At 38.1% G+C, this 13,984-nt stretch overlaps 1 protein-coding gene across 1 annotated transcript in view; it reads left to right on the top strand.

Moving 5' to 3' along the window:
* Positions 1-12,310, top strand: part of mosmoa (modulator of smoothened a) — a 46,040-nt gene extending 33,730 nt beyond the window's left edge. Inside the window, exon 3 of the mRNA XM_081378006.1 lies at positions 9,533-12,310. Within this exon, the coding sequence (XP_081234132.1) occupies positions 9,533-9,717 (185 nt within the window). The 3' untranslated portion in view covers positions 9,718-12,310. The remainder of the gene's footprint in view (positions 1-9,532) is intronic.
* Positions 12,311-13,984: the final 1,674 nt, after the last annotated feature.

The raw sequence follows: 13,984 nt of genomic DNA, 5'->3' as shown, positions 1-13,984 counted from the left end.
ATTTTTTGGTTTCCTGCTCAACACGACATGCCAACAGTAAATGTTGAATATCTCCACAACCACAAGGACCATATTCATAAAAATTGTATCAAATGAAAGCCAACACTCATGGGATGTCTGCTGAAGTGTCAGAATGAACATTTATTGTACAGTGTAAGAGACAACAGAACTAGAACATGAAAAAAACAATCTCCGCCTAAAGAGAACCAGTTTTCAAAGTGAATATCAGCTTGGAAACATAACCTAGTATCCCAAAACCTCTATCAATCAGTACCCATATCTATGGGAATGAGTCAAGCCAAGTTTAAAGCTTGTAGGGAGAGACAGTGCAATGCTGCACAAGTTATAATACTTTAATGTCAAGGCGGAAATTTAGAACTGTAGATGATGGTCTATGGTGCTATTTGACTTAATTAGTGTACCAGGTTGTAACACAAATTATATTTAATTATCACTATAGTTATTAATTCCATCCTAACAAAACTGCTCTCTCACTTCTTTAGGGTTAGGGGTTAGTAACTAGTTAGTAGTAATAACTATGTAATAGTCATATGACAAAGGTATGTTTTTCCCCATCAAAGCAGTGGCTCTCAGGTTGGCAGAGGTTGGCTCTCAGGTTGTCAGTCTCATCCCTTTGAGACTGAATGGATTGAATAAGCAAGGTCAAGCTAAGCACAATGCAAATAATGGTGTGTGTCTATTATATTGCAAAAATATTGTACAGTATTATACAACAAAAATCTCCAGAAAGAGCACAAAGACCCCACTTCCTGAAAAATCACTTCAATCAAAGGGCTTTATCTTGGCTGTATTTTCCATATTTGTCTTGACAAATGAAACATTACAGAATGCATAGCTGATATAAAAAATTGGATGACTCATAATTTCCTACTTCTAAATTCTGAAAAAACAGATTCTAATTATTGGACAAAAAACTTCCTCACGTAATAACCTAGAATACTGTCTAACACTTGATGGCTGCTCTGTTAAGTCTTCGTCGTCGGTTAGGAACCTGGGTGTGCTCTTTGATACCAATCTTTCATTTGAAAGTCACGTGTCTAGTATCTGTAAAACCGCATTTTTCCATCTTAAAAATATATCTAAATTACGTCATATGCTCTCATTGACAAATGCGGAACAGTTAGTTCATGCGTTCATGACATCAAGGCTAGATTATTGTAATGCTCTACTGGGTGGTTGCCCTGCACGCTTAATAAACAAACTACAGCTAGTTCAAAACGCAGCAGCTCGAGTTCTTACCAGAACCAGGAAGTATGACCATATTAGCCCGGTTCTGTCACTACTGCACTGGCTCCCTATTAATCATCGCATCAATTTTAAAATATTGCTGATTACTTACAAAGCACTAAATGGTTTAGCTCCGCAGAACTTGTGCGAGCTCTTAACGCATTATAGTCCTTCACGTCTATTGCGATCTCAAAATTCCAGCCAGTTGATAATACCTAGAATATCAAAATCGACTGCTGGCGGTAGATCCTTTTCCTATTTAGCACCAAAACTTTGGAACAATCTTCCTAACATTGTCCGGGAAGCAGACACACTCTGTCAGTTCAAAGCTAGATTAAAGACACATCTCTTTGACATAGCATTCACATAATACATTACAGACTTCTATAATTCAATGTTAGGCTGCATAGATTAGGTCAGCTGGAACAGGGAGCACTTCCCATAAATCCTGATGTACTTGTTACATCATGAGAAGAATGGCATCTACGCTAATTTTAGTGTCTTCCTCCCGCAGCCTGCCGGATCCAGGCCGTATCCAGATCTGACGAAGGACCTTTGCCTGGACCCGATGACAACGCAGTGCTGAAGTGCCAACTAGTCTCTCCCTATGGAGGATCCCTTTACCACCCTACAGATAAAGCGTCGTCGGGAAAACTCAATTTGCGTATCTACCCCGAATTGATAAAATAAAATAAAATTCTTAATCAAAACTATAAGGAAACACCAGTAATTTGTTTAGGCTTGGTTTGTAGGGAATTACAAACCTGCACACATATATTCAAATGCACATAACTATAGAACCAATTCTTGATGCGCATATGAACGCCATCAGCTTTTCTCACAGGTTCGCGTTTAAAGTCTGTGTAGAGAGAATGGTGTCGTCTTGGTGACCCCTAATTTAATAACAAATGATCGTTGCGACGGAAGCGAATCAATCAAAACTAACTTTAGCTGGAAAATAACTTTATTAAAGAACATCTATAAAGCCAAAACAATCTTACCTTAAATTATACGTTTATCTCTGTAAAGCTGCTTTGAAACAATCTACATTGTTAAAAGCGCTATATAAATGAAGATGACTTGACTTGACATTTTTCCCAATCATTATCTCTTCCTATTTGTTTTTCTTTGGACGCTAGGCTTACAGCTCCCTCTGGATCCATGTTATCTCATCTGAAGGAAAAAGAAATTTTTCACTACACTAGTCTGATTGGTTTCTGAGTGGATCACTACAATGTCCTCTGACATAAGCTGAGGACTTTGCTATCTAACAAACTTATTACCACTTTTAGCTATAGCAGACTGTAAAATAGACAAAACAGCAAATAAATTAAAAACATAATATTTCCATTACACATCTGCACAAAAACTTAATTTACCTATTAGTAAGTAAGCTAGTAATTATGAAAGTAAATTAGCCTAGCTATACACTCACCTAAAGGATTATTAGGAACACCTGTTCAATTTCTCATTAATGCAATTATCTAATCAACCAATCACATGGCAGTTGCTTCAATGCATTTAGGGGTGTGGTCCTGGTCAAGACAATCTCCTGAACTCCAAACTGAATGTCAGAATGGGAAAGAAAGGTGATTTAAGCAATTTTAAGTGTGGCATGGTTGTTGGTGCCAGACGGGCCGGTCTGAGTATTTCACAATCTGCTCAGTTACTGGGATTCTCACGCACAACCATTTCTAGGGTTTACAAAGAATAGTGTGAAAAGGGAAAAACATCCAGTATGCGGCAGTCCTGTGGGTGAAAATGCCTTGTTGATGCTAGAGGTCAGAGGAGAATGGGCCGACTGATTCAAGCTGATAGAAGAGCAACTTTGACTGAAATAACCACTCGTTACAACCGAGGTATGCTCAATAGATCAAGTAAATCTGTTGTGTGATTGTGTGATTCACTTCTTTATAAAGTTTTGTTCACACTGTCCTGTTGACACTAGGGATGGGACTTTTTGTCGACAAAACGACCGACATTCGACACATGCTCCACTCGACAAAAAAAATAGAGTGTCGACATGTCGAGGGGGCGGGGCTTGTGGGATTTCCAAATTGCATTTTTTTTTTTTGGCTTTTAATTTATTACATTTAATAAACTTTATTTGTATTTACTTTACTTAAGTTATTATAACTTTACTTTAACCTCAGTTCCCTGAGAGATAAGGGAACGAGTATTGCGTTGCAAACGCTATGAGAAAACTCCTTTTCTCGAGAAAAGAACGACCATGGTGTGTAAACAGAAGCAGCAGCGGAAATATGCACGATCCGCGAGTGCTGAAGACGTTCTGCACCGCAGGAGGACACAAATGGGCGGTGACAGCTTCTTACTGTGGCGGGAGCTTTTTCCTCAGCGCCGTCAACAGAAAGAGCTAACTGTAGGTACGTACACACCGCCGCCGACTTGAGCTGCAAAGAAGCTCTGGCCGCCCTGTTAAGGACGCTTGTCGAAAGGACGCCTGGCCGGGACTCGCTCTCTCTCTCTGCTCGTGCGTGCGCGCTTAAAATTTCATATTTTGTTATGAACATTCACCCGCCAGTGTGGCGGATAGCCTTTTGAGGTTTACTCGCCAAACAGAAAATCTACCCGCATTTGGCCTTAATTTCGGACCCTGATGTAGAATATTTTCCACCCTCCGCATTGCTGCTGCTCTTTTAAAAAAAAAAGAAAAAAAAAAGGCCGACAATCCGACAAAAAGTCGACACATGGGCCTCGACAGTCGATTTCCCAAATCCCGTGTCGTTCCCATCCCTAGTTGACACCTGCTGTGATCATCTTCTCTGGATCTGCTGCCTCAATCTGCTGCCAAATCACAGCTGTGCTGATACAACAGTGACCCTTGTGGTGTGATACTCTTGTGGTATTTATTGATTATTATTTTTTAATGATCATGCTTGCACATAAGTTGGATTATATTGCACATTTGCCCAAAATTACAATAGGTAACATGGAAGAAAATGGAAGCACTTTGGGGAAAAAATCCGCTTTTACCACTTTTAAGAATATAGTGTTAAAATGGACAAAAAAACATTTTCTGAGCTGACAACCTGGCTAGAACACATGTTGAGGGGTTAAATATTAATACTGGATAGGTTGTATACTTGTACCAAAAAGTGTCCAAACAAGTTTTAATATCAGTTTTGGCCCCCTGACTATTATTGGGCCGATAACGTTAACAAATTAAAATGAACCGATATTGGCCGATACCGATATGGTGGCCGATATATCATGCATCTCTATTCGCCTATCATCCATCAACCTCAAATATGGCTTATCATTTGAAACATGCAAGTAGTAGCAACTTAAATTGGCCGCTCGCTCTAACGTTAATTTAGATAAATGTGCACTATTGTTAGGCGCATATTCCAGTGTTTGTGCGGGGAGTGGAAGTTAAAGTATAGCGCGCTTCGTGACATGGATGCTCGGGCGCAATTACTTGCATTTTTTTCCCGACAACAGCGGAAACATCTTAAATACAACATTTTTGGACAAACAGATAAGAGTAAGACATCATTCGAAACTTTAAGGGTCTACTTTTATTTGTGTAAACTCACAATAAAAAAAGAAAACTTGCTTTTGTAAATCAAAGAGAACAAACAGGATGCGCTTTCTGCCGTCTCGACCTCCGTGAACTATAGCGCCACAAAAATTAACCGAAACTCTACGAATACTTGCTTCACAGACATGAGAAATATATCTGTAGAAAGCTTGAAATATCCACTTTTAAACAAACTAATTCATGTAGAAAACAAACACTCTCTGATTATGTAATCCATATGAAAAGTGTAATTCTCATCTTTACAGCTGACACTGACTCAGAAAACACTAGTTTATTATAAAACAACCAAAATGTTGTCTTGCTATTTTTTCCGACACATTCATAATCAGTGCTTTTGCCGGTGGTTTGTAGCAAGCTTTATGTGTGTGCTTGAGTGCGGCTACACATTTTTATATATATATATATATATATATATATATATATATATATATATATATATATATATTAAAGGCTCATTATGGTTTAGTATTCCCGCCAGTATAGATTTAAGTTATTTAATGAAATAAAAATGTGTGATTAGTCAAATAATGGCTTTAACAAGCGACTAGTAGTCCATTGGAAACATCTTTAGTTGGGGACAGCCTTAGATTATTGTATCCAATATATTAAGACATGTGTGGTGTAAGTGGGACTTGCAAATCTGCATGGCAAAAATAACCTGCAAATATTGTGAAAGCTTGTTTTAGATCTGACGTACGTCCACGTTGTAGTGTTGGAAGGCCTGTGTGTAGTCCGTTTAAAGCGGAGTGTTTGGGCTCCAGGTGGGGTTAACACAGGTGTCTGGGCTAAAGTTGCCCCTGGCCTCAAGCCACCCGAACCTGAAAGAGCAGCTTTGTGTGACGAACACAAGCCCCCTGTGTCCCGCGCACCACGCCCAGCTCCACCAGGTTACGCTCGCGGCCCGGCGTCTGCTGTCGGGTCCACAGCTGTGGCTTCGGCATATGGCAGACGTAAACATTAGCTTCTGTCTGCTCAGACTTCTGGCTTAACCAGGATGCACTGCTGGACAACATTAAATAAGAAGAAAGTAACACAGAGAGAGCCTTCATAACCCATGCTTTGAGGTTGTTGATGTAACATTGGTTCATTTGGAGTTTCAAGGCTGGCGTACTGTTAGAATAAGAGTATTTTGTGTATGAGTCTGTATGATATATGACAGGCAAAATTATATATGAATAGTGCAAATTTCAATCAGTTATTGGCTGTAATGTAAAAAAAAAATGGTAACCCTTTACAATAAGGTTCATTGGTTAACATTAGTTAACTACCTTAGTTAACAAGAACTAAGAATGAACAATACTTCAGAATTTATTAATCTTAGTTAATATTAATTTTCAACATTTACTAATACGTTATTAAAATCAAAGGTTGTATTTGTTAACATTAGTGTGAACTAACATGAACAATGAACAGCTGTATTTCAATTTTATTAATTGTATTTATTATTAACTAACATCAACAAAGATGAATAAACTCTCTAACAAATGTATCGCTCATTGTTAGTTCATGTTAGTTAATACATTAATGTTAACTAATGAACCAAAATAATGTTCAGCAATTGGTAGTGACAAAATTTGTCAGTTTCTTTTTTTGTTCATGTATTTTTGTAATTGTATACAGTATAGCTCAAAACTAACACTTAGGGGCACTTTCACGACACCGTTTACAACTTAAAATGTAAAACTTTTGATGTGTTTTGGTTTTGGCCATTCGTTAACACGACAGCGGCGTTTTGGGTGCCTGAAAACACAGCGTTTTGAAAACGTGTTTCAAAGTGCAAGTTTTTGAAAACGGTTTCTGTGTAAACAACATGCGTATTACGTGTTCAGTCTACATTGTTTCATCGCCATCTACTGGCCTTGCAGCAGAATAGTGTTTTTAGTCGTTTTCATGGATCCGTGTGAATGGGGAACGTTTTGACAATGGCGTCTATACGCGGAAAACTTACGTTTTAACTTAAGTCTCAGTTTTAAGCATATCGTTGTTGTGTAAACGTACCCTTAGAATATAAATGATGAATCATTAAGCTTTGTGGCGCCAGATTGTTGGTAATCCAAATGCATTTCTGCATCCTTCGATCCAACAACAGAAATAAACTCTTAGACAGATCTGCTATAGCAACATAAATGTGTCAGGGCCAAAGCCTATTTCTATTTCTACTCTATCCATTCAATTAATATTTTCTTCATTGTGCTCAAAAAAGCACCTCGCCTCTTTTCATGGAACATGTTGTTCTTTTTTTAACAGCATGAACAGAATGGTTACCACCGCAGGAAGTGCCTTTTTTTACTTTTTGTTGAGGGCATGACCTTTTGTCCACAGCCTAGTTACCATTCATCTCCTTAACCCACTCCTTTGTGTGCGTCTAAGAGCCGAGGCTGACTAAAGTGGTTTATGCAATAATTGTTCAAAGGCAGAAGCTTAATGCCGACACGCACAGCCTCAGTCAGATCAGTGCACTTCTTCTCTCAGGGTCGTCGTGTTTAATTGCAGCGCTGCGTTCTGCTGAGAGATGCTATTATCTTGCTTATATGAGCACCGAGATTGAGCCGAGACTGCACTCAGGCATCTATTAGCAGTGTCTGTTTTTATCTGGCTAAAAGCCTTTCTGCCAGGCTGACGTGAACCCATGCTGAGTGATGTCAGGGGGGAGGTCTGGTTTAAACGTGACAGGCCAGAGGGTTTGAAGGGTTAATGATTGGGAATTGACATTCCAGGACTTCGCTGTTGTCAACATGTTTTTTTCCCCCCTCTGCAATCTTAATTAGGGGTCAAGCATCCATACGGTGAAGAGTTTAGGCAGGGCTTATCATAGGGCTGGGCGATATGCAAAAAAAATAATAATAATAATTGGTTTTCCCCAAATTGATTGAAGTTTTCTATATTGAACATAGAGGGTTCATTAATTACATTTTAGAATATAGTTTTTTTTTTATTTTACAAAAATAGAATAACATTACGTAAACTTTTAACTGTGCAAACATGCTTTTTCTGGCTTAAAACAATTGGAGTTTGGTTGCCTTTTAACTTTTAACTTAAAGTAGGGTAGAGGTAAGAAAAAGAAAACAAAAAGTTCACTGATAGATAAAATAAAGTAAAAAATATATAAACTATGCACTGGTTTTACAGCTATGAAATGATTGAGGCAGGAATTTGAGTAAAAAGTGCAAAATGTGAAATGATTAAAAAGGGCCACATTTTCGTGCTGTCGGTGTTGTCGCTGGGATGGAAGAGGTTTGTTGCGTTTCCCGTCTTGGAACCGACTGACGACATGTTTTGCACACCATCTGGCCCGGTTCACACAGAACATGGTTTTCAATTTCACTGCGCTACTTTTCCATTGTTTTCTGTGTAAACGAACTAGATGGACGTGTTTGTGCTCGCATCTTTTGCAGAGTCTCTCGCATGACACTGTGGTCTAAAAACACAGTCCTCAAGTTAAAAACAAGTAACTTTTGAAAATGAACTTGACAGAACCTGGCTAACTTTGGCATATGTACGTCGCTGAAAAGCTATGTTCATTCATATGCATTGTCCCATTCAAATAAATAAATAAATAAAAGAGTAACTTTTGTCTCGAGCTTGCAGGGTTTTTTTTTTTTTAACCGACCTTCGTTTTTAACCGCAAAAACGTGTTGTTTTTAATAACCGGCCCTTAACCTGTGCTGTTTTTTTTTTTTTTTTTTTTTTTTTAAGAAACCCAAACCAGTTCCATATAATTTACGTTGTTACCTTGTTTTTTTTTTTTGTTTAGTTTTTTTTTACACACAATTTCCTCCCCTTTGGAGGGTTCAGTTTCGCTGTCGTTTCCCTCGCCAGCTCTCGTACACTGACTGGCTGCTGTGTTTACTTCTGCTGTGTGAAAGACTTATATGGTAATCCATATCAGGTAAAAATGTCCAGATCTTTTCATCGTGATCAACTTGAAATGATCTGGTTTATCACCCAGCCCCAGTTTATCATTCATGGTGCCACTTTTGGGGAGGGGATCAGCCACCAATGGTACAAATGTGAATTTTTATGTCACAATATCACATATCTCAGCACTTTTATTGTGGCGAGACAAATTGTTTGTTGTTAGAAACTCGTAGTATACCACCTAATCAGTACATGATCTTACGCTTAACTAGATTTTTGTCTCTGTGGATTTTAGTAAAAAAAAAAAAAATCTTCAAATCAAACCTCAAAAAAGATATCAAATGGACTTTTGTTAATCTACTATTAAAGTAGGGTTGCAACAACTAATCCATAAAATAAATTATTGTCAAAATAATCGACAACAAATTTGAATATTGGCTTTTTTAATGTCCTTGCAATTCGTGAAACACAGAAGGAACATGAAATGATTGAGTCTCCAGGAAACTTGAAGGCTAAATACAAAACACACTAAAATCGTTGTGACATTCACCGTCTTCCCTAATTTTTTACCGGGGATATAATAGTTGTCAATACATTGTGAATTAGCCGTATGGTACTGCTTTGGTGAATTACGCCCTGCTGGTCAAAAATTGGAAATATTGATGTAAACAGTTTTTCCTAAATGTATTATTCCCTTATTCTCTGGACAAAAAAAAAATGAGTCTTTTCCAGCCATTGTTGTCTTTTCCCAGTAATTGCTGCATTTTTTAACCACCCCACCCTTAATGTGTCCTAATTATTGTATTTGTGTAAATGCTTCTTTTTGCCCTGATAATAACGCTTGCTTTTCTTTCTCTTTTGCAGTGATCTTGTTTTGTATGGCCGCCCTCATATTCCCAATAGGATTCTACATCAATGAAGTAGGAGGACAACCGTACAAATTACCCAACAACACAGTGGTGGGCTCCTCTTACGTACTGTTCGTCCTCTCCATCTTCTTCACAATAGTGGGGCTCCTGTTTGCGGGAAAAGTCTGTCTTCCTGGCTGAGGGGGACGGTCCCAGCTGGGACAAGCTGGGGTGTTCAATGTGAAACGGAAAGAACCGGCACTCACTGAGAAGGGGCGATGACAGGGGATGGTGTTATATGGTATAATAACTCATTAAACTGCAAAACTAAATAAGACGATTGCTGCACACACTACATACGAGTGCGTCTGACCACATGCTCCCCTTCGCCCCAACCTGTGCTTAGTTAAACCTGTGCTGTCTTTATGTTGCACCTTTGAGTTTCGACCCAAAGGATCTGGGCGTTGAAGTACACAGGCCCATCTGGAAAGGACTGAGTGCATCCACAGCGGCTGCTTCCAGTACTACTTTACTTTGGAGTATAGTTCCGTTATCTTTGGTTCGTTTAAGTTTGGCAGAGCTTCCCGCACATGTATGCGCTCCGCCTTTGTGCGGAAAAAGTGACATATAATGGTGGAGAATGCGGGCACAGACACATTGGGCCGGAGGCTCAGTCCATTGGGAGGGGTCACAATGGGACTCCCCGCATTCTCTCTAAGAGCTCTCCAGGACGCTGCACTGTTACAAAAGAGGGAAAACGGTAAAAGGGAACAGTATTAAGAAAATTTTTGCTCTGGCACGACACGAGGCAAGCGCTCCGGGACTGCCGGTCAGGACCCTGCAAGGCTGTGCCTCGCTGTTAAACCACGCTCCGATATTTCTCTGAATCTGACTTCATACCAAAAGATACTCCCGCCTGTCCTCGCTCGACTACGGGCCGAGTTCTGTAGAGTCACAGGCGGATTGTGTTTGTGTTTGTTCATCTCTTCTTTGTTTTGGTCTCTGGATTTGCAGAGCCCTTTACTTGTTTGGTTTGATTTGCTAATGTGCCATAAACCTGTTTTTGTTGTATGAATGAGGGCATGGGTTCAGTTTCAGAGGAGCACTGTGCGGTATTAGCCATTTCAGTAGGTCAAGCACTACACAAACGAACTCCTTACCTCATTATTTAGCGATTTTAATTGTAATTTTTTGTCCCCTCACCAAGACAAGCAAGTTATGTTCTGCCTTGATCACGGACGTTTCATTTAAATGCTGCGATTTATTTATCTGACACTGAATAAAAGGAGCTTGAGAATGTGTGCTTGTTACAGTATCAACCCTGTTATTATTTTGATTTTGAAGCGCTCCCCATTTGTCGGAGAGCAAATGTACCGTGTAAAAGTGTCTTTACAGTGGAACGAAATCACAACTGTGTTTTATTTATGATGGATGTGTGATATGAAGGTTACATTTTGCCCACAAGTTGTTGTTTTTTGTTTGTTTTTTTAATGAAATCTCCATTTAAAGGGAGATTTAAATAATTAATACTCCACTTTTTTTGGAAATAGGCTCATTTTACAACTCCCCCAGAGTTAAACAGTTGAGTTTTGCCGTTTTGAAATCCATTCAGTCGAACTCCGGGTCTGGCGGTAACACTTTTAGCATAGCTTAGCATACATCATTGAAGTGGACAGGACCATTAGCATCTCTCTTAAAAAAATGACCAAAGAGTTTCGATATTTTTTCCATTTAAAACTTGACTCTTCTGTAGTTACATCGTGTACTAAGACTGACGGAAAATGAAAAGTTGCGATTTTCTAGGCTGATATGGCTAGGAACTACACTCTCATCCATATCGGCCTAGAAAATCGCAACTTTACATTTTCCGTCGGTCTTAGTACACAATGTAACTACAGAAGAGTCAAGTTTTAAATAGGAAAAATATCGAAATTCTTTGGTCATTTTTTTTAGAGAGATGCTAATGGTCCTGTCCACTTCAATGATCTATGCTAAGCTATGCTAAAAGTGTTACCGCCAGACCCAGAGATCAGCTGAATGGATTCGAAAACGGTAAAACTCAACTGTTTAACTCTGGGGGAGTTGTAAAATTAGCCTATTTCCAAAAAAAGTGGAGTATCCCTTTAAGTGTGTGTTTCGGTTTAATTTGAATGTGCTTTTCTGTTCAATCCATTTATTGGAAGGTCATATGCTCAGTCGCCTTTACATTCTTTACTAAATTAATTTCATTAATGCTTCGAAAGACTGCACTGTCCTTGGGAAACATTCATATTCATTATAGGGATGCAAACAACAGATGAGATATATTTATTCCAATTTTAGACGATTCTCGTAAATATATAGGGGCAAACTCTTGGATTGAAGAATTGATAAAAAAAATGTTCATACGAGAAACTCCCACCTGCATTCAGGCAAGATGTGTACAATTGCTTTTGGCAAAAGGCGTATCGCACTGGGACCTAAATTAATGTGAACTGCGAGAACAACGGTGGACGGCATCACCTCCGCGCTAAAGACTGCTTCTGCTCTGGATATTTTTGGAAACCCATCATAAAATGGAAGAAAAAAAAGTATAGGGGTAATTAATGAACATCAATGACATATAGGGTAATGAAAAGCTATTTATGAGTTCAAAAGGGAAGGAAACAAATGTACGAGTAACAGTATTATCTATCAAAGGATGTTAGCAGTCCTTGTGCACAGTTACTGTTAACAGGTTCATGTTACTGGCAAGACAAACTGTTTTCTCCGCTACTCTTTGTTTCAGTATCTCACTGTATACAATAAAAGGCATAAAAGAAGGTCAACTGCTTGAGTTCAACTGAGCTGTGCTTTATTGGGAATCCAGATGTAACTATTGCTCTACTTTCTGTCTCCATGGTGAAAAATCTGCAAACTTTGCATGCATGAAGAGTCTGTGGCTAATTGCGTTTTAGAGTAATTTGTGCAAGCATGGGGTGTATGGTTGCCTAGCAACAAGCCATTAAATTTACAATATTCAAAACATCCGCCCCGCTACCCTTTTTGAGCTATTTTGAGCTATACTCCCTTTGCTCATGGACCCTGTTTTTTCAGTATGTCACATTTAAGTCAAACCTATTTATAAAAAAAAAAAAAAAAAACAAAAAAAAAAAAAAACATATTCTTAGGAACTGCCATCACATGGATGAGATTGTCGACGTCATTTTTTAACTTTTGCAAGTTTCGGAAATTGAAATGGGTTTGTTAAATTCAACTGTGAGAATGCAATGTTAAAGGGCGCTCTGACAGGTCCTGGTCTAATTTAACACATGGGTCATCCATACTATATTATGTTAGTTTATAATTAGTTTAAATTGATGTTAATAACTAAATATGAACACCCTAGCAACCTCATAGCAACACCTTATCAACCACCCACAGAATCCTAGCAACCAATGAGAAAAAAAGTAATGAAAAATAATGAAAGCCATAGACACGAAAACAACACAAAAAAACGAATAAAAATTACTAATACTTTAAAATGAAAAAGGAAAATATAAAAGTGAAAACTAATTCAAAGTATTATGGGTCATCCATACTATATTATGTTATATCCCAGGGGTTTTAGTTTAAATTGATGTTAATAACTAAATATGAACACCCTAGTAACCTCATAGCAACACCTTATCAACCACCCACAGCATCCTAGCAACCAATGGGAAAAAAAAAACCTAATAAAAATGACAAACACAAAAAATTACTAAAACTTAAAAAGGAAAATATAAGAATGAATACTAATTCAAAGTATTAATAAAAAAACTATGCTAATTTCTCATTGTCATTAAATTAAAACTCAATGAAATTAATCATGAGTCTTTATTTATTCACATCCCTGTTGTTTAACATCAAGAAATAAGCAACTTTAATAAAATAAGCAAAAGTTAACACTCGCCAAGCACCAAATTTGAGTAAAAATCAGCGTTTACATGAACCGCTGTCATTCGCCAGTTGGCCAGTAGTATTTTTATGAGTTCTACAAATGCGATGTTTTTAGAACATGAATGTGAACAAATGTGAAAGAGGTTTCATGTCGTCTTGCACCTGTAAAATGCCCGTGTTGGTGAGCGTCCTCGTTTCTGAAGTGAACATAAGCAGATGAGAGAGAAAGCACGTGTATCAGTATATTGGAACAGTGCATTATTAGCTCTTAAAGTGACAGCAGCCCAATATAAACCTTGTCATTTATGTTATTCAAACGATGAAAGACAAAGAGAGATTCACTCGCTGCTCTTGACAGAATAACTTTAATAACTTTAATAAGGATTAATCTGTTTAATTTATACAGTGAAGACTATGCAATGTTATTTTACATTCGATTGCTTTATTCAATTTCTGTACCTAAGAATTGTGAATTTTCACTGGTATCTAATATTTTGGTGTCATAACTCCTGTTTCTACAACAACAACAAAAGGTACATTGCAGGTAATCTTTTATTATTATTATTAT

The sequence above is a fragment of the Scardinius erythrophthalmus genome, assembly GCF_964197995.2.
Source record: "Scardinius erythrophthalmus genome assembly, chromosome: 1".
In the NCBI taxonomy this organism is placed as follows: domain Eukaryota; kingdom Metazoa; phylum Chordata; class Actinopteri; order Cypriniformes; family Leuciscidae; genus Scardinius; species Scardinius erythrophthalmus.
Note: the sequence above shows the minus strand (reverse complement) of the source record. Positions and strands in the feature narration are given on the sequence as shown.